The sequence below is a fragment of the Anolis sagrei genome, chromosome 1, assembly GCF_037176765.1.
Source record: "Anolis sagrei isolate rAnoSag1 chromosome 1, rAnoSag1.mat, whole genome shotgun sequence".
NCBI classification, from domain to species: domain Eukaryota; kingdom Metazoa; phylum Chordata; class Lepidosauria; order Squamata; family Dactyloidae; genus Anolis; species Anolis sagrei.
The window spans coordinates 93209968-93231409 of NC_090021.1; the positions used below are offsets into that span (position 1 = coordinate 93209968).

Here is a 21442-nt window from a genome sequence, read left to right on the forward strand (position 1 = left end):
CTGTCACATTCCTGATGGCCTTATCTACATACCTCTCTGAGTCTTTCTCAGTGGCACTATGTTGGCTTTCATGTCCTTGGGAATATTGCCATAAAATTTAGGAACTCATTGTGCCAAGGGCACAGCCACAACCTATGTCCTGTAAGGAAATAGAAGGAACATAAAAAGAAGTCTGAATACCCTGTGAAATGTTTGCTTGCAGGGAGCTCACTGTTGGAACTCCTTCAGCCACCTGTTTTCAGACTGTTGCCCTCTTCCGCATTTTCTCCCATACCTTCAGTTTATGAAGACCACACTGATATCCTGCAAGCAGAGAGATAGAACATATATTCAATAAATAAATAAACAGTAAATAGAAAAAAAAAGAAAATGCTTCATGATACAACATAAATTGATAGGATTTACTGCCAGCCCATGACTATTAAATCTGGCCACCGGCAGACATTCTTTCCACGTTTATTCAGATAAGAACTCCTGTGATCCACAGCACTGAAAAGTCTGCTTACAATTACAGCATAAGTTAGATTTAAAAGTGGAATGAGATAGATTCATCTAAAGTAGCAACTACACGCAGCCATGAGCCATGATAGCTAAATTTTATCTCCATGTTCTAATGCAGTATACTTATAAATAATAGCTGCAGTGGAACAATGGGAATTGTTTGTTTCTTTCCTGGGCACTGGACAGTGACAGTAGCCTCCAGTTCTACACTTCTGCTGCCCTTTCAGATGACTGTCTAGGTCACATTGCAGACATACGTTGTTTGATCTTTCCTCCTCTGCCCTCCTTCCTGTCATAAGCCATCTCTAAACTAGCCTACTAACCCAAAAATCCCATTCTATTTTCTATATAGACTGCCTTCTGTATGTGACTATTGTGATTCAGAAAGCCTTTGGATCCATGTAAATCCTTTTTGGTATGCATTTTTCATACTTTCTCCCCATCTTCCCAGCTTACTTTTAGGCAGTCACTGGAATGGACAAAATAATTAGTGCTGGCAATCATTGTGAAGGAGTTTATCAGAGAACCTACATGTTGCAGTGATTTCAGTATGGGCTACATTTCTGGAAAACCAACCTTGAATTCCCACTCTACCATGGAAACCTTTTGGATGACCTTGGACAAGCCACACACCCTCAGTCTCCAGGAAAGGCAGTGGCAAACTCGTTCTGAGCAAATCTTTCTAAGAAAATCCTCTAGGACAACACAGCCTTAGGGTCACCATAAATCAGAAAGGCCTTGAAGACACACAGCATTGTTATACTATAATTGTATAAAATGGAATTCTGGCTGATACATGGTGTACATAGTTATGATTTTGATTTTAAAAGTCCAAAATAAATAGAAAATATTCTGTCCTCTTCGGTTCATTAAATATCATTGTTAAACTGATTGGGAAGTAGCTTTTGTCATTAAGAGTGTTTGCAACTTTAGCCTTCCCTTTCGTACAGTGGTTCTCAACCTGTGGGTCTTAGAATTTCTGGGAGTTGAAGGCCAAAACATCTGGGAACCCACGGGTTGAGAATCACTTCTTTAGTACATATAGCTCACAGTAATGTATTTTTTAATTAAAATGTAATGTGAGTGAACCTTAAACCAAAACTTCCGTATCTTTGAATATTTTCTGTAACTTTGAATATTTATTTATTTATTGAAAAACTCAAAAATTATTTTTGCTGAATTATGTTCTATGCCTGCCAATAATGTTGAAGAGATCATTTGTATGTTTCCTCCCATCCCTGCTTCTATGAATGTTTAATATTCCTTCACAATACTAATAAAGATTTTTACCTTTTGCTTTATTTTATTTCATGTAATCAGTTAAACTTTATATTGTCAACAGTGATTGAGGGTGTTCTGCTTTTAAACAATTCTATAAAGTATCTAACTACAAAATAGTGCCTTCAAGTAAAATTTATGAGTGAGTTTGTTTTTCTAGTATAGCAGAACTATCCTATTTTTAAAATATTCTGTATATTTTACTGTATTGTTTTATTATAGCCATTAAATGTCGTATTTTATTGGTGAGAAATAATGAGGGCATTTAACATTTCTTCTGATCATATTTCCTAGATATATGGGCCATTGGCTGTATATTTGCCGAACTATTGACTTCAGAACCCATCTTTCACTGTCGTCAGGAAGACATTAAAACAAGCAATCCTTTTCATCATGATCAACTTGATCGCATATTCAGTGTAATGGGATTTCCTGCAGGTAATTTAATGCCACTAAAAAAGATACGTAATTTGTCTTCCTGCAAAAATCCTTTATTTGGATTTTCTCAATTAGTTACTAATATGCACACGACACTGGAGGGCAAGCAAGTATTACTTGTTTTTTAAAATATAGTAACTTAACCTTTTTTTTTTTAATTGCCAATCATTTCTTTTCTACAAAGATAAAGACTGGGAAGACATTAGGAAGATGCCAGAATATCCTACTCTTCAAAAAGACTTTAGGAGAACAACGTAAGTGATATGTATCTAGATCTACAGTACTTTCAAAAACATGGTCACTGGGATCAGGTTTTGAGCAACCTCTTCCAGGAATAATGCCTGTTTTGTTGGTGTGAGAAACTACCATGGCAAATGGAGGATATGCACATTCTTCCCCCTTTTCCTCTTTTCTCACGTAAGGATGAAAGTGTGAAGATTGTGGTCATGATGTGTAACAAAGAACTCTTTCCTGTTTTGCCTGGGTAGGGAGCTGATTTGTACAAATCATAGATAGTTACCATATCAAGATTAGGAATCATATTATTTATTTATTTATTAGATGCACTTATTGACCGCCATTCTCAGCCCTTACGGGCGACTCATGGCGGTGTACAGTACACATAAAAAGACAGTTACAGAGGCCAGTATCAACAACATATGACTATACAACAAATACAAACTACATAAAAATCCGCTTCGTCTCTTAGTAGAATCATAGCCAGTCTCATCATCCTTATACCATTCCAGTTCTCATTACCGTAATGTTGTTGCTTAGCACTAGGAAATCAGAAAAGAGTTGTTTCAAATTGCGTAAAATTTGTCCTCTTTTCACATGCCCAGGCTCACTGCAGGGAGTCTTTAGTACAGAACTTTGGCTTAACCTTACATTTGAATGTAGCCATCTTCTTGTTTTTAATTCAGATATTAAAATACAAAGGCTTCCTGTATTCAAATTAAGTTACTTTAGTGTGTAGAATGTGTTGCTGCCCTTGAAAATTATCTGAATGATTCATCTGGTTCAGAACATGGCAGCCATGGAGACAGTCTGCTATCAGTGCATTGTGCCAGTTTTAAAAGCACCTTTAAACCATTGGTCATTTTAAATAGCTCTCATAATCCCTGACTTCTGATCATGCTGTCTGGGCTGATGAGATCCACAAATTGCCTATTCCTGGACTAGGGAATGTGTAGAACTGCTGTTGTCTGGCTAGTAACTAAAATCCTAATTAACTTTAATTTTTTAAAAATCCTGGCATTATAAATAACCAAGAAGAAAAATATTGTATATATTTTATTTGTGATAATACTGTTTTGAAACGTATTTTCTTTCTATTTGATTTTCCAGTTATGCCAATAGTAGCCTCATAAAATATATGGAAAAACACAAAGTCAAGCCTGACAGCAAAGTATTCCTCTTGGTGAGTTATGTTTTTGTTTGTTTGGCCAGTCCCATAGCACTGTTGACAATATGGCTAGTATTGTAGTACTGTTGATGCATTTATTTTATTATGTGGTATCAACAGCTTAGTCCTATGTATGTCTATTAAGAGGGAATCCCTATTGCGTTCAGGTGGACTTACTCCTGGGAATATTTGCTAAGCATATCAGCTTCACCTTACTTTGGTAAAAACAAGGCTAATCATGCACATATTTAAAATTGTAATGCATTGAAAACTCTCCAATCATTTGATGTTCTGCACTATTTCTTGTGTTTTTAGAATCTTTAATCATTTCACTGAGGCTGATTAATGAGTTGTTGATTAACCCAAGCCTTCTGGGACTTATTAATGGTTGACAGGTCACCAGGTGGCATACATTCAAGAGCTTATACAAAACTGAAATCTAACATTGCTAATTCTTGCATCAAAACTATTTGCAGACAGGTCTTCTTCATTCCCCTGTAAGATTCCTCATTGGAAACTAATATGATCTTAGATGTTCAGAGAGTTTTACTTTTTCCTAGAATGCCCTTTTAAATTAAAATAAGGCTCACATTTTATTATATAGTATTGTCTTCTGTCTCCATCACTTCTTCTCCATCACAAGCATGGTTGGTGAGGTCGAGGTCGAGGGCCTTCTCGGTTGTAGCCCCCTGACTTTGGAACACCTCCCTAGGGAGATTAGGCAAGGCCCCACACTGTGTTCCTTCCATATGGACCTGAAAACCTGGATGTTCCAGCAAGTTTTCAAGAATGATTAGTCCCCAGGCTCAGTCCCTAGGTCATCAGTCAGTATTCTGTTCTGCACTTTCTCCACTTCCCCATCCCCATGATACACTGTTTGCACTATCCCTTGCCCGGCCCTTTTTTACTTGACCATGCCTATTTTGGTTTTATTGAACCTTGTCTGATGGACTTATAATTGCAATTGGTTTAAATCTTTATTGCGGTGTTTTAGTATGATTTTTGTGTTTTATGATGCTTTTATTTTAATCTGTTTTTATGATTTTCTTCTTGGCAATTGAATGTTTTGCCTTATATGTTGGAAACTGCCCTGAGTCTCTTCGGCGAAATAGGGCGGTATACAAATTGTTGCTGTTGTTGTTGTTATTATTTGAAACACAACAAGATGAGTCCACAGCAGACAAGATCACTCTGTTGGGTGTTGTATTAGATTACACGTCGGACACAATTATTATTATTATTATTATTATTATTATTATTATTATTATTCTCTGTGCAGTAAATCCTATGTAGAAAACTTGAATCTATTCAGATTTTATATTTCCACGAGTGCCAATAAGTTCTAAATATTCATATAAATTTAATTCTTCTAATATTTTACTACATAGCTTCAAAAACTTCTCACGATGGATCCTACAAAAAGAATTACCTCAGAGCAAGCTTTGCAGGATGCTTATTTCCAGGAAGACCCACTGCCTACATCAGAGTATGTGTATTTCCTGTTCTTTACAGCTTCCCCTCCCTCCAGGTTATAAATGTGTGTTCTCTGAGACTTAAATATACTAATGGACTCAGTGCTCTGCCTTATAGTGCTGCCTGGATGCCAGCACTTGATGGTGTCTCAACCTTCTAGATAAGATTTTGAGGGTGCTCTGTGAACTGTCATAGGAATCATTCTTCTCATTTCCACTCATTTAACCTGTTCCATGAACAGAATGATATAGGCAGTCCCTGGGTTACAAACATCCAACTTACAAATTACTCATAGTTAAGAACAGGTGAGACAACAGGAAATGAGAAAAATATACTCTTTGGAAGAGAAATTCACTCTTGGAAGAAGTATTATCATGGGGGAAAGGTGCCTCCACTGAAGCTTTCTCACCATGGGGGTGTTAACCCTTCCCTCTACTATCAGCGGTTTTGTGTGTTTGTGTGTATGGATGGAGTTACACTTAAAATGTACATGTTCCAACTTACAAACAAATTTTACTTAAGAACAAACCTACAAAACCTATCTTGGAAAGATAAAACAAAATGGACACTGAGTAAGTGGTATAAGTATATAGTTAATACATTAAATGTGGAAATAACCATAGAATCATAGAATCAAAGAGCTGGAAGAGACCTCATGGGCCATCCAGTCCAACCCCCTGCCAAGAAGCAGGAATATTGCATTCAAATCACCCCTGACAAATGGCCATCCAGCCTCTGCTTAAAAGTTTCCAAAGAAGGAGCCTCCACCACTCTCCGGGGCAGAGAGTTCCACTGCTGAACGGCTCTCACAGTCAGGAAGTTCTTCCTAATGTTCAGATGGAATCTCCTCTCTTGTAGTTTGAAGCCATTGTTCCGCGTCCTAGTCTTCAAGGAAGCAGAAAACAAGCTTGCTCCCTCCTCCCTGTGGCTTCCTCTCACATATTTATACATGGCTATCATATCTCCTCTCAGCCTTCTCTTCTTCAGGCTAAACATGCCCAGCTCCCCAAGCCGCTCCTCATAGGGCTTGTTCTCCAGACCCTTGATCATTTTAGTCGCCCTCCTCTGGACACATTCCAGCTTGTCAATATCTCTCTTGAATTGTGGTGCCCAGAATTGGACACAATATTCCAGATGTGGTCTAACCAAAGCAGAATAGAGGGGTAGCATTACTTCCTTAGATCCAATTGCAAATGTAACAATATAGATCAAATTGAAAAGGTTACAATAATCAAGAGGATGTGGGAACCAATTAGAAATTATTTAGAAAATGTTTAAGATGTGGAGTGGAAAAATTAAGACTGAGATGGATATTTCAAATGTAACTTCTGTAGTTTGCTGTATACAAGGAGAGGAGGGTGGGAGTGAGATAAAACAATAAAATAACAAAAGTAAGTTAGGGATTGTCTGTATATCTAAATCCAGTTCTATGTCATCTTTCAAATATGCAATAATAATTCCCTTATCATTTTGAAATACTACTGTGCAAAACAAAAGTGTGGATGCTAATAATTGACTTTAAAATCTATGCAACATTGTACGTTAATACATTCTCATATAATTCCGTTTAATTTTCCCCCCTTCTATTCCAGTGTTTTTGCAGGTTGCCAGATTCCTTACCCAAAACGAGAATTTCTCAATGAGGATGAGCCTGAAGAAAAAGGGGATAAGGTACAGTCCAAATATCACTTTAGTAGTAAAGACAAATCACGATTCTTCAAAAAGAAAGCTGTCAGGACCCAGGGCTTGCACTGAACACACAGGCATTACTGGTGAAGACCCATCACAGCAGAAGGTCATGGGACACAGTTGAGAAGTATATAATTTTCATGCATGAAAACTTTTAAGCAATTGGATTACTTTGTATTCAGTTCTGTTCGGTATATTTAGACACTGTTAATAACACGTGGCTGAAGGAGGAAAGAGAAAAGGCCTTAAGCTGTAATCATCTGTTAACTGATGATGTCTTAAAAGAGCCTGCAGTTGATGAGAAATGTCCCTCCAGCTTTTTGTGTCCTATATTCTTGGTAGCACTAGAGTTTGATTTGTTTTTGGAAGTAGCTAAGCCTTCTTTTCTATAGTTGCTTCACACACACATACACACACACACACACACAGACCTGACTTCAGGGTATTGGTTTTGAAATAATGTGCATCTTATAGCTCTGTTTTATGTTTTGGAATGCAAGTTCTCAAATCTTGACAAGGGCAGCTCAGTTGCGGAAACCTCTTCCCTTAGAGGAGAGCCAGATATGAACATGTGTTTATAACTCAGTTGCTTTCCCTAGCAATCTGCTGTTTTTATGAATTGGTTTGAGCTCCTCTTTTATCTGTTCTTGTTTGGTTTGCATACTGCTATCTTTCCAATATGACTGGTGTCTTATTAATATTAGCTTCATTGGGGCACCATGAGCAATTTTTAAATAGACTGTACTAGAGCAATTCTCTTCCATTTTTTCAGAAATAGAGGATAGTAATAGGAGGCAGTACACCCCTTCTTTCTTCCTTTGCTTGTGCAACCTTTCAGCATTCTGTCTTGTTTTTCTCTCACTCCACTTCAGTTTATATGAACATCACTAGATAAGATCCTCTGAGATGTAGGTGTTCATCTGAATCCAGCATTTTCAGTATCTTGACAGCCAGCCTTTCACTTTAATTTAGTTTAGGATTTCTGCAGTGATTGGTACTTAGCTAGGGACAGACAAGGAGTGGCAATATCAGGAGTAAGATCTGAAGTATGCTCTGTTTCAGATTTCCTTGAAGATCTGTTTGATATGGTGATATCTAAAGTGGTTAATGTGGTAATATCTAAAGATCTCTTTGGTGTGGCAATATCCATGTGTCGCAGCAAGCATTCAGCCTGATCTTGCGTGTCAGGGTGTTTTATATTCATCGCTTGCCTGATCTCAAAGATCATTGTTGGTAGCATTGGAATAAGTCCAAAGAAAAGCTCTGTGATGAAATAATACAGTAATATGACAAGTTTGACAGTAGTGTGTGGAGGTAAGGATCCAGTTGTGGCAGCAAATGAAGTGTTTTTCATAGAAGGAGAAAAGAGAGTGACTCCAAGAATGCAAGCACTTTCTTGCATGAATAACTTTTGTGAATTGGAGGCAGTTGATTTTGAAGCAAAGCACTTTTACTCTTGACAACAGTGTTAAGTGCACAGGTAATGCACTTAATACATAAGAAGAAAAGTAAAGAGGGAGTAAAGTAAGGAGGGAGACCATCGAACATGTCGGATGTGGGGCAAGAATTAAGTCTATAGATGACAATTGTTTGATATGTTTTAATTATGTGATTTTAATGCATATGTTATTTTTATGTTGGTATGCGTTCAAGGCATCAAATTGTGCGCTGCCCCGAGTCTCCTCAGGTGAAAAGGGCGGGATATAAATAAATTAAATAATCAAATAATAATAAATAAATAAATAAATAAAAGAGTCTCTGCATGCCTCAAAGAGAGAGAGTGCATATCTGCACCACATAAGGATGGATTTTGAAGTACCATTTCAGAGAAGGAGAGGTAGAGTTGATCATTCTTTAACTGGATTTCCAAGATCCGAATTACTCCAAAATCCAAATTTGTCCATGTGCCGAATTAAATAGCATTGTTGCTTTCTGGCCATCTGTCTTGGGTGCTTTGAATGTGATTTTTCTGCTTTTTGGCAGAGGGTTGGACTGGATGGCACACGAGGTCTCTTCCAACTCTAGGATTCTATGATTCTATGATGGTTCAATGTGCATAAACTTTGTTTCATGCACAAAAATATTTTTAAAATATTGTGCATTAAATTACCTTCAGGTTATATGTATATGAAACATATCTCCAAGGTATCTCAATCTATACACACATAAAAATACAGGTGTTCTAATCTAGGTTAAAAATCCCAAACTCTTCTGGTCCCAAGCATTTTGGATAAGGGATATTCAGTCTGTAGTGTATTGCCAGGGATATAGATCTTGCAAATGTGGGTGAAGATGGCAGAAGGGATGAGAATAATGAGGGAGAATATGTGGAAGGGGTCTTGCTCTGTTCAGATGTTTCCCATTTTCACAGTGATTGTCAATGGCTTGGTTTGTGTCTGATCTGCTATAAAATAATCTTTAAAGAAACTTGAGACAGGGGTGGAATGAATTTGTATAGTTAGCACATTCCATCTTTACACACACACACACACACACACACACACACACAATCCTAAATAATTTCAGATAAATTTGTCGATTCCCAGACTTATGAAACCTAATATTTGTTACAAATATTTTTTTCTGAAATAGACTTTCCAGGTTTTAGCAAGGTGTCTGAATAAAGGTTTTCCTTTATTTAATTTGGCTACAGTTCAGTCAGTTGCATTTCAGTCAGATACTTTGCACTATGATCTGTGGAAGCAGCACATTGCTTTGAGATAGAAAGCTAATATACAATTGAATACTATAGCCCTGGCTGGCTTGTTTCATTGAGCAGTGTCATTCCTGAATGGCATGTCATCATTTGCAATAAAAGTGAAAGCGTGGCTTTAATTGAAGCTCTTGGCGATGATAACAGAGTTTGCATCATTAGTGGTGGAAATCCTTTTGCTTTGCATTGCTGGTATGCAGTTTACAATGAAGCCCTTTTGTTGCACTCAAGAGACATGGAAAAAGGAATGCTGAACACCTAATCCAATTATTTAAAAGTTTATTTTAGTGATTACCTGACTTCATTGCTAACCACGTATTATGACAAGTAATGCTTCTTGTGAATCAGGTGTTGCAAAGCATAAGAAAAGATTGAATAGCTGGTTATTATGCTGCTCCCCCCTATACCCAGCAGTACAGCTTATGGGTCAGACTGTAGCATTTCATCCAGCCAGCTCCTTCCAAGGGGATTTTTAATTTTTTTTCTTTGTAAAGTTTTGGAAAACATATGTCCTAGATAGGCTTCATTTTCTGTGCCATGCTTTTTTTTGTAAGATGATTTCATTTGGTATTGAACCATGGATTTGGATAGTTATGAATGGCACTGATTATAATCCACCAATAGCCAGATGGTGCAGAAGAGGGAGATCTTGACCGCTAATACTTTTTGCCTATGGCTGGAGATGGGAGCCTTTCTCAATGCCTGTTACTGAATGCGGGGCATTTTGCACAGCAAGCATGTACTCTACAATTGAGCAGCAGCATTTTCCTCTGAAAAATAGGCAGCACACTGAGATAAAATAATTTTCTTGAGCAGGGAGGAACATGGGACACATATACTAAGCATAAGACCAAAAATGGCCAAGGAACAAGCCTCCTCCTGGAAAATTCTGGAAATGTATCTTCAGAATGAATTATAGTTCTGAAAAAGTACTTTGAGGAGTACAGTATTATTGTCCATTGCTTGAATGTGTTGAACTTGTTTAAATATGTTTAATAGTGTATTAATACTTTTCCTGTAAAATTAATTCATTTATAAGTATTTAATTGGAGGTGAATGTAGAACATAAGGCTCTCAAGAAGATATGTGTATGAACTGCATAACCTCCAGAATTGTCAGTTATATTTGATCACAGAAAAGATAGGATGGATTTCAGTGCATAGATATTATTTACACTTTGACTTCCCTAAAAAGAGCAGAAAACACAGTTTTTGCTCATTTCTTTTGACAAGTAAAAAATTGTGACTACAATATAATATGGCTGGATTTTGTCATTTATGTGGAAACTTCAAAATTTGGTTTACCACAGAGTAGAATGTCAGAAGGGGTATAGAGCTGAATAAGGCAAGTAAACTGATCCAAAATTTGTGGAAAATATTTTAGAAGAGATTCAATAGAATATTACAAAAGTTTATAAGTTGTAGTTAGGAAAAACAACATCAGTTTTTTTTCTATTTCCTCGATTTCTAGAACTCACAGATAATGCAAAGAGTTGTTTGGCTATAGGTTCAGAATATATTTGTGTAGTGCTCTCTTATGTTCCACAAGACATGGTAACAGCTTTTAGCTTAGATAACTTTTGCTGAAATTTATAGTTAGCTCATTTGTTTTGCAATATTCTGTAAATTTCCTGAATTGGTGTATAAGCCCTGGTCTAGACCTGGAGAGGATGGCTGTATCATCTGCATACAACAGGTGGCCTTGTAGGTCCATCATGGCTTCCTTGAGATCATTCAGGAATAAGTAAAATGAAGTAGGGGCTAAGGTACAGCCCTGCCTTACCCCTCTAGTCACTGGCATTTGCCCTGAAATTTGGCCCTGGGGGCTGCATCTAACCTGTCATAGATGGCTTTTTTTTTAAAAAGAGTTAGACAAATTCATGGAGGAAAGCTCTACACATGACCTATCACCCAGGCTAGTTTACTGAAACCTTCCCATTCAATGGCAGGACATCTCTACCAGATTCTGGGAACAAGCAAGGGAAGACTGTCATATCTTTACTCTGCTTGTTAACTTCCAAAAAGCCATATGCTTCTGGAAAAGCATTATTTCACTTATTAAATTTTGTCTAAATCAGCAAAGCAGTTTTATTTTATAGTTGCACTTCCAATAAGATGAGAGTAATAAATGAATAAAGCAATCTAGGAGGACCTTTCAGACAGGCCCTATATCCCAGGATCTGATCCCAAGTTTTCTGCTTTGAACTGAATTATGTGAGTCCACACTGCCAGATAATCAGGGATAAACAGAAAACCGAGGATCAGATAGTGGGATATAGGGCCTGCCTGGAAGGGTCCCAGGTTGAGCCAATTAGTTTTGTACAACGTGACTTTGGCCATGTATTATGTCTCTTCATAGTACTCTCACCCTCTGCCTCAAAATCTAGCCATTTCTTATTTAAAAACTCGGCATACCAGTTATTTTAAAACTCTAGAATTTCCAGTGCAACCTAGAGACTAACTTATATATACAGAGAGTACTGTATATCAAGGACAGACCACATGTTTCATACACAAAAGATATCAGACCTAGTCTCAGACATCTGCTCGTTGGAGAAAAAAAACCTGTGTAAATGTTATAGATATCAGCAGAAGACAGGGTGAATTTTTGTTTTGTTTTGTTTTGTTTTGATGTATTAAAAGAACATTTCTCTGAACTGGAATGCAATTTAGATTAAGGTTCAGATTCCCTGAGCAAATACCCTCTGACCACAGATCATTCTATCTGTAAAATGTCATGACCCTTCAAAACTAGAATGCAAGTCAACCTATGTAAACTTATCCTGAAATATCACTCAATATTTCAAAACAGCCTGAACTCTGGAATCTTATCCTTTGATTTTCTTGATTTTCTCTCTCTCTCTCTCTCTCTCTCTCTCTCTCTCTTTCTTTCTCTCTATGTGTGCATTTTGGTGAAACCTTCAACAGAAGCTCCAAACTTTTAGATCTTTGGCTATATAGTCTCCAGAAAACCTCTTGTATTATACTGCATGTAGCCCAAATGAAGCACATACACAAAGTACCGTAACATATGGCCTTCTGTTGAAATTGAGAAGCCTTCTTGCATGAATAGTCATAAAGCTGCTTTGGAATTCAGTTACTATTTTTGAATTCTATGTTTACTGCTGCTCTTCATTGAAACTGCCAGTTTCGTTCTCTGGTGTGTGCAGAGGAGCAATCTATGGGTTACATCTCCACCCACCAACTTCTGAAGAGGGAGACACTTGACAAATATTTCTGTTGCTATCCAACATTTCCTTCAAGTTCTTCCTACTTCTAAGCACCCTAGTGCAGGTTGATTATCTGGCCCAAGCTCACCCAAGGAGCTCCATGAGTGAATAGGGATTTGAAGCTGGCCTTCCTAATCATAGTCTGACTCGTCTAACAAACTTGCCACATTGACTCTCTAAACAGTATTTAATAGTGAATATAATCTTGAATATATTTCTAAGGATTGTTCAAAGAAACAACTGTAGAAATGGGTTTCCAAACTCTGGGTATCCAAACTCCCTCTTTCAATCGTTTAGAATCAACAGCAGCAGAACCAACATCAGCAACAAACAGCACCTCAGCAGCAAGCAGCACCTCAGCAGCAGCAGCAACAGCAGCAACAAAATAGTACCCAAACAAATGGAACTGCAGGGGGTGGTGGAGCAGGAGGCGGTGGCACTGGGGCAGGTCTCCAGCATAGCCAGGACTCCAGCCTCAACCAGGTACCTCCAAATAAGAAGCCACGCATTGGGCCTTCAGGCGCAAATTCAGGTGGGCCTGTCATGCCTTCGGATTATCAGGTATGGTAATTGTTCTTTTTATACCAATATTATTTTGCTTCTTTCCAAGGGGTCAAGGGAATGTCAGCTAAATGTTCCCTTACCGGTGTAAAATTAATTGTAAGTCCCACCTAAAGTAGACCTGCTGACTCAATGGAACCTACATAACTGTTCCAAGTATTTACTTACTTACTTACTTACTTACTTACTTACTTACTGTATTTGTGTACCGCCTTTCTCAGCCCACACTCAAGGTGGTTTACAGGGTAAAATTCAATGCCTACAATACCATAAATACAATTAAAAACATTAACATACAATAAAAACCATAACAACATCAATAAAAGCATAAGTCATTAGTGTCTCCTTGTTAAAAACATTGTCCGGTTCCATTGTCTAGTCATTCCATATTCCTATGTTAGTTACTCTGCATTTGCAAATGCTGTCTCAAAAAGCCATGTATTGACTTTTTTTCAAAATGTTAAAAGGGAGGGGGCTGATGTGATATCCCTAGGGAGGGTGTTCCATAACTGAGGGGCCACTGCTGAGAAGGCCCTGAATCTCATCCCCGCCAGACGCACTTGTGACGAAGGCGGGACCAAGAGCAGGACTTCCCCAGACTATCTTAAGATTCTAGATGGTTCATAAGGGGAGATGCGTTTGGACAGGTAAGTTGGGCCAGAACTGTTTAGGGCTTTATAGGCTAAAGCCAGCACTTTGAATTGTGCCCGGTAGCAGATTGGCAGCCAGTGGAGTTGGTGCAGCAGGGGAGTTGTGTGCTTCCTGAGTGCCGCTCCTGTTAGCAACCTGGCTGCCGTCCATTGAACCATTTGAAGCTTCCAGACAGTCTTCAAAGGCAACCCCACATAGAGCGCGTTGCAGTAGTCATTGAATCACTGGATCTAGTCAGGACTATATAGGCCACTTCATTATGATATAATATTCTTTCCAAATGTATTAGTTTGCATTTGGTAAATACAGCAACACTGATATAGGCTGATGGTAGTTTAATTTTTAATTTTTATAAATGCTTGTAATTCCAAAGGCAAAGTGGTCAGCCATATGTTTCTTTCTGTATACTTCTAAACCCCATATCCATATTCTCAGACTTCACATTGATTCACAGCAAAACCACTGATACTAGTCAGCCCTATTAAAATGCAGGATTTCTGGTCAAGAATGTCATAGAGTCATACTAGACAGCTTAGCAAATGACTAGAGAGGGCATATTTTGTAGGATGTTGATACATGAAGCTGTTAATAGCAGAAATTGCTTATCAAACATGTACAGAGATGAAACTGGAACTTTTTGTGTCATTACAAAAAAAAACCTCCAATGCTTATTTCATTTAATATGAACATACACACATTAAAAGAGGTAAAGCTTATTGCATGCTTGGCAAATTTCAGTGTGTATCTGTCAGGGTATAAAAGAAGTAGCAACCTACAAATCAAACTGCAAAGCTGTGTGCAAGATTTGATTCAGTTCAAAAATTTGGATACATGCCATAAACTTCTCATATGACCCAGTGTGTGGCATGTTCACATAGGGTTATGTGAATCATTTCTGGAAAAAGCAGATCCACATGACTTTATTTGGTCCTACTAATTGCAGCAGCAATCATATGATGGCTTCATTTTATAAAACTGGTAGGATATATTATCTAGCACAGATAATAGTCTTTTCATTAAAAGAACGCAATACCTTTTGAAGTCTTTGAACTTGCTAAGCACAGCAAGCCTTGGAATCAGGCTGGAAGGCATTAAAACTTTGTTTGCTTACAATGTTGTTCTTGTGTGCCTTCAATGATTTCCGACCTATGGCAACACTAAGACAAACATATATCACGGGGTTTTCTTGGCAAGATTTGTCTTTGCCTTCTTCTTAGTCTGAGAAAGTGACTAGCCCCAGGTCCCCGGGGTTGGGGGCGGGGGCGGGGGGGGGGGGTTCCATGGCTGAGTAGAGATTCAAAGTCTAGTCTCCAGAGTCACAATCCAGTGCCCAAACCACTACACAACATGGGCAATACTGCCTGAAATAATGCTTTAGTACCCAGTACAAATATTTATTGTCCTTTTCAAAATCATGTCAATTAAGATTAAACTGGAAGTTTGTTCTAATGTATATTATAGGTACCAATCCTCCTAGAACCTCAGCAGTAATTTTAATAGCACAAAAGTACATGGTGCATAACAATATTTCATTTGAAAGCTGTATAAAACTTGTATAAAACTTGTATTTGTGTTGCCATAGCTAATATTTATAATGTTTATGCTAAGTAAATTGGGGGGGGGGGGGTTAAAATACTTATTTGCTTCCTTCAAGCTCAGGATGATAACGTTTCGAATGCAGCTTTGCCTTTGACAAATTAGAAGATAAATTCAATATGGAGGGAAATGTATTATATTTATTATAATGTTACTATAGTATCTCATCTTACTGAATTTTGTTAAAGTTATGCTCTGCCATATCAGTGCGAGCTCACTACGTTTTTGTTTTTATAGAGCCATTGAAAATTGTGTTTTTATAATGTTCCTACCAATCTCAGTGTTGCAGTATTTTTGTGATACATGGAAGATACATGGATAACACTAAATCATGATTGTATACCATTTATCCCTTAGAGTCCTCAGTTCCCCAAATATTTAAACCATATCCAAATCTATTTATTTCTCAGGGATGTAATATATTATTTGATGTCCATCAATATAAGATGACAAAGATAATTGTTCTATTATTATTTAATAGGTTTTATGTTAAATCCTATTAAAAATACAAGCTTTTCTCAATTTGAACTCAAGTTGACCATATTTTACAGTTAAGCAAGTAACTTTAAATTGGATCCAACAAAAGGACAAATGTAAGACCTAGGCAGAAAAAATGAAAATGCAAAGATACAGAATGGGTGATGCCTGGCTCGACAACAGTACATGTGAAAAAGATCTTGGAGTCTTTGTGGACAACAAGTTGAACATGAGCCAATCATGTGATGCAGAAGCTGAAAAAGCCAATAGAATATTGGGCTGCATCAAAAGGAGCATAGTGTCTAGATCAGTGATTCTCAACCTGTAGGTCTGCAGGTTTTGACCTACAATTCCCAGAATGGATCTGAAATTTCATTACTGTGAAATATCAATGTGGATGTATTTTTTGTTTAGAGCTAATATTTGTTGTCAAATCCAGCTTCAAATTTTGATGCCCCTACTGCTGTTTATTTTGAATCTATATTCCTTCCTAAGATTCTGTAATAAAATGAATGATTGAATTTTTAAAATGTATTTATTGACAGGAAGTATAATGACAGAAAATTAAAGTATAAAATTGGAACCACAAAATTATTAATATTTTGCATGAGTATTTTATTTTATTTTATTTACAGTATTTGTATATCGCTTTTCTCACCCCGAGGGGGACTCAAAGTGGTTAAGAGTACAGTTCTGATCAAGTGTCCCTTAATTCAATTCTGTTTTGTGACTGTGTAATGACCTTTCTTCCCAGTATTTCACTGCTAGTACTTTATTTTCCTAGTAAGAGTACATTTTTCAGAATGTAAGGAGGGAGACCTTGCAACATTGATGTTTTAAAAGATTTTTCAAAGTAATTCCTACCATATTAAAATGTGTGGTGGTTCTTTTTTTTTTTTATTAGCACTCCAGTTCACGCCTGAGTTACCAAAGCAACATTCAGGGATCTTCTCAGTCCCAGAGTACCATGGGTTATTCTACATCATCTCAGCAGAGCTCTCAGTACCATCAGTCCCATCAATCTCACCGGTACTGAAGAAACTTTGTAGACGGTCTTACTAAAGAACAGTCAACGGACTCCAGCAATATGAAGTTCATAACCATGAGAAGAACCAAAAATGCAAACTGTGATGAGGATCTTGAAATTACAATTATTGAAGCAAAACTTTGATTTAGTCATTGTTTTCAGACAAGAGACAATCTCCTCCCTTGCTTTTTTGCCATAAAGAAGATTCTTGTGAAGTTTCCCATGCGCTTGCTTTTGCATGCATTCCATTGTGGTTACTAGAATGAAACCGTCTGATCTGAACCCAGCACTTAAACTTCTTTACCTATGGAATTTTTGAAGGATTCCTGGTGCACCTTCCTTGTGTTGTAGAAATTGCCATAAATCTCCTCTTTTTCCAAATCCCTTTACCAGGATTTTAAAGTTTTGGAATTTTGAACTCCCAGGCTTTTCAAGCTTGTATATAATTAATTTTTTACTAGGCAAATCCGTTTAGCTATACAGGTATAATGCACCTTTTAAAAGCACTATGTTATTTTCACAGGATATTACTGTTTTGCTCACAGATGTCAAGAACAGCAGATTTTACTGTTCTAGAGTATTTTATTATTCTCTTTTTATTAGTCTAGTTTTCAGATGAGGTCTTTAAAAAAAAGAAGAAGAAAAGAAAAGAAAAATATACAACCCAAGTCTCTGCAGCAGCTATTCCGTGTTATTTGTTTGGACTGAATACCAAACAGAAGATTATGAATGTTTGTTTTTCATTCAAAGGAGAGAATACCATAGATCATTTGTCATCATCTTCCAAGTCGGCTGATTCAAGCTTTGCTTTAAATTAAGGCAAGACAGCAAAGTGGAAGGCAAAATTTTCTGTGGCTCTAATAGAACAAGAGTTTTTGTAGTGTATTCTCCAGTGGTTATCTGTACATGCAATGCGTCTTTGTGAGTGATAATCTGTGTTTTGGAACTCTACTCTAGGAGTTCAGCATCATTGGGAGGAAGGGCAAAGGAGACTGCTACTGCCTTTGGAAATTGTGGGGAGGGACCAGGTGTACTCTCTTTAGTAGATTTCTAGTATGCTTTTATATTAGTTTTGTTTGCTTCCCACACAACCCTTTGTTCAATTTTGGTTCTGAAACTTGCAGCAAATAAGAGGAGTCAAAAGTTTTGTGGCACCTTAACTGTTAAGAGTCTAACAGTTTTGTCGCATGAGCGTCTACCTACTTGCAGAACACTTGCAATCATGAACCTTGACAAGCCATTATAGTTATTATAATAATTATTATATTAATAGTATTATTTTATTTTATTATTATTGTTATTATTAAATTTTCATGATCCAGGCAAATCAGATCAAATATTGAAAAAGAAGTTGCTGAACAATGTCTGGAAGATATTTAATCTTTTCATGTTTAAAATGCATATTATGTTGTCTTACCACTGCTTTGATTAATCCAGATTGATTACACTAGGTAAGCCATGCTGTACTGAAATGTCTCTTTTCTGAAGGTTACACACACATGCACACACAGAACAATTGTACTAGGCCTAAATCTAATAGTGAATTTCACTGTATCAATTGCTGAACGGTAAGTTAGTGCTTGTGCAAATTCCATGGGTGTACCTAAATAGGGACTAACAACTGGATTTAAGGCTTGCTGGACCACCACCTTGCAGAGGAAATGCTAGAGCTCATGAACAATGTACATGTGATTAGAAACAACAATACTTGGAAGCAGCTCATTTTTTGAAAGAGCCCTAGAAATATAGCTGATATACTTCATTCAGGGCACTATATATTCTCAAGGTTGTGTATAATTCAACATCTTGTAAATCTAAGCTCCTCTGTTTTGTTTTAAAACAGATTTCTTGCCTTAGGAAGATAGGCTTTTAAACTTACTTAGCGAAATCTTAGAATCTGGGAGAAAGGAATAGAGTGGGATTTCTGGGGACAGGGCTTTAGTACTGAGTACTTGTATCCCTTCCCTTTAACTAGTAAAAGCGTAATGAGTTATCTACCATCTATGATAATTTGCATTATTTATACAGATTGCAAATCCAGCTTTTCTTTGTGTGGAATTTGGGTGACCATGGTGCTGATTTTTTGAGCACACCCAGCCCTAACCTTGTTGCACTAAAATTGAAAAGGCATATACTTTAGAATATATATGCAGTACCCAGTATTTTAAAAAAAAACACGTGCTTTAAAAATATATAGAAGAAGGAGCCAGCTATTTATATATGCATTAGTGGGCATTTACACTATATATATATATGTATGTATGTATTATCATGAGCTCATGCCTCATTGTGTTCTGTTTTGAATTGATCCCAGATACACAGAAAGCTGTCACCCAACATTTTGCACTAAGATTACAACAGAAACCGACAGAGTGGTAGATCAGTGTGCTTAGAGGGCAAACTTTACTTTAGAGTAGTGAAAAGTACTAATAATACCAGGTAAATGTTCTGTTAACTTCTTAAAACAATCCAAAGTGTTGTAACAGGCATCGTTCCATTTGCAGTTGCTTTTTTGAGAGCCAAAAGTTAAATGAGTGAGTACATCATAGGTGGAGAAGATAAAAGGTATTGCATTGAAACAGTTCCCACTCCCCAACTTCACTCTCTGAAATGTTTTGTATATCATGTGTCTGAGTTGGTTTTGTTGGATGGGGCTAATGTTTCTTTTCTGCTTGGGCTCTGTGCTCCACATTTTCATTTTCTGTATTTGAGCTAATATCTGGTCAGCAACGTAGAACGTTACTGAACATTATTCTCATTTTCCTCTTCTCCCTCGATTGCTCTGTCTCTCAATCTACTATTGGTTTGTAATCTTCTAGTGCACCTGTGACAACTTTACAGTCCAAGTGTAAGTTCCTCTGTGCATGCAGTGTGACAATGTGTGTTGAATGTGCTTTATCTCCATGAGCTTCCAATCCCCTAGAACGACGGCCATGATTATTGCCTATACGGGCAAGGTGATATTTGCATATTTGCTGGAAAATAATTGCTTGCTATATTCAGTTTCCCTGCAGTGTCTGCAGATACAAATGTAGCTGTGCCGAATGCTTCATGGCCTACCCAAAAAGCATTGACAGGGGAGATAGATGAAAGTTTAGGTTTACACTTTTTGAAATGTTTACTGCACTCATTCTCTATTTGTATCTTGGCTTCTGGGCATACTTGGCCTATTATTGTGAAACTCTTTGTGTATAATAAGATGAGTGTCTCATTTATTGCAGGGCTAAAGAGAGCCAAGGTGAGGTAGCTTTGTTTCAGGGGAAATTTCATGAATCAAAATGTAATGTAAAGATGAATCATATATTGTATCTTATGAAAACACAGGACACAGAGATGTTCATAACTATGTGGCTCAGTTAACTGATTCTTACTAGAATGTGCAGCTTGGACATCACCTATAGGTTCTTTTTTTCTATCATGTTGGATTTTCGATCACAATTTTGGCTACTTTGGAAGATGGAGCAGCTTCAAATATTCTGCGCTATTTCTCACCAGGTTTTCAAATAAAAGGAGCAAAGAAATAGCATTAGCAAAGAATTACGACATGAACTCTAGCACAGGCTGCATAATGAAGGAAGAGTTTAGTGAAAGCTGCGCATCCTGCACTGTTATCTGTGACACTGTATCTTTTGGGGAGGGAGTGGGGCGGGAGGCCATCCTGAGGTTGGTTGGGGAGGAGGAAGCTTGAAATATTTGGTTATGTATAATATTTTATACCAACATAATAGCTTAGTTCCCTTCATAATCTTCAGTGATGGTACTTAAGCAACATTAAACAAAGATAACTGTTTTAAGATTTTTTAAAAATTGCATATTGTACATAAGGCCATGTGTAATCTATACATTTTGCCACACAAGAACAATGTGTATTGCTTTATGGGGGGAAAGTCCTTAATGCACTGTTATCTCAAAAATATTTACTAGTAAATTAATACTATTTAATTTTTATTAAAAAAAATCTGTCTTGTGTAGACACTAAAAAGTATTACACAATGTGGACTGAAGATGTCCCTTTTTAACAACAGTTTAAATAATGTTTTATATCTGTCAGGTAGTATACTTATCAAATTGTTGTAATTTCTTCATTTTAACTATTTGGAGGAAAGGTTGCCTTTCTTTAGTTTTCTTTTATATATAATTTCACGTATTTATCTTTTATCTTTGTAGTCTTATCATTATATAGTTAAGTTTCTGTCCACTTTTATGCCTCTTCAGTACACTAATGGGGGCCCATGTGTTGGTGGTGCCTGTCCAGGCTTGCAGATAAAACACTTTCAAATCCACATTGTGTTCTCACTTGGTAGATATGGGATATTTTAAGTGAGAACATTACTATGTATGTGGGGTGGTGAATTACTTTAAAAAGGCTCCAGCACCACTAAAGACACAAGCACACATAGATGC

General features: G+C 37.1%; 1 protein-coding gene across 1 annotated transcript in view; it reads left to right on the top strand.

The window, feature by feature from the left end:
• Nucleotides 1–19788, top strand: part of CDK19 (cyclin dependent kinase 19) — a 114206-nt gene extending 94418 nt beyond the window's left edge. The window contains exons 7-13 of the mRNA XM_060753169.2: nt 2074–2217; nt 2402–2471; nt 3565–3637; nt 5011–5108; nt 6688–6766; nt 13024–13287; nt 16916–19788. Coding sequence (XP_060609152.1) covers nt 2074–2217; nt 2402–2471; nt 3565–3637; nt 5011–5108; nt 6688–6766; nt 13024–13287; nt 16916–17047 — 860 coding nt within the window. The 3' untranslated portion in view covers nt 17048–19788. The remainder of the gene's footprint in view (nt 1–2073; nt 2218–2401; nt 2472–3564; nt 3638–5010; nt 5109–6687; nt 6767–13023; nt 13288–16915) is intronic.
• Nucleotides 19789–21442: the final 1654 nt, after the last annotated feature.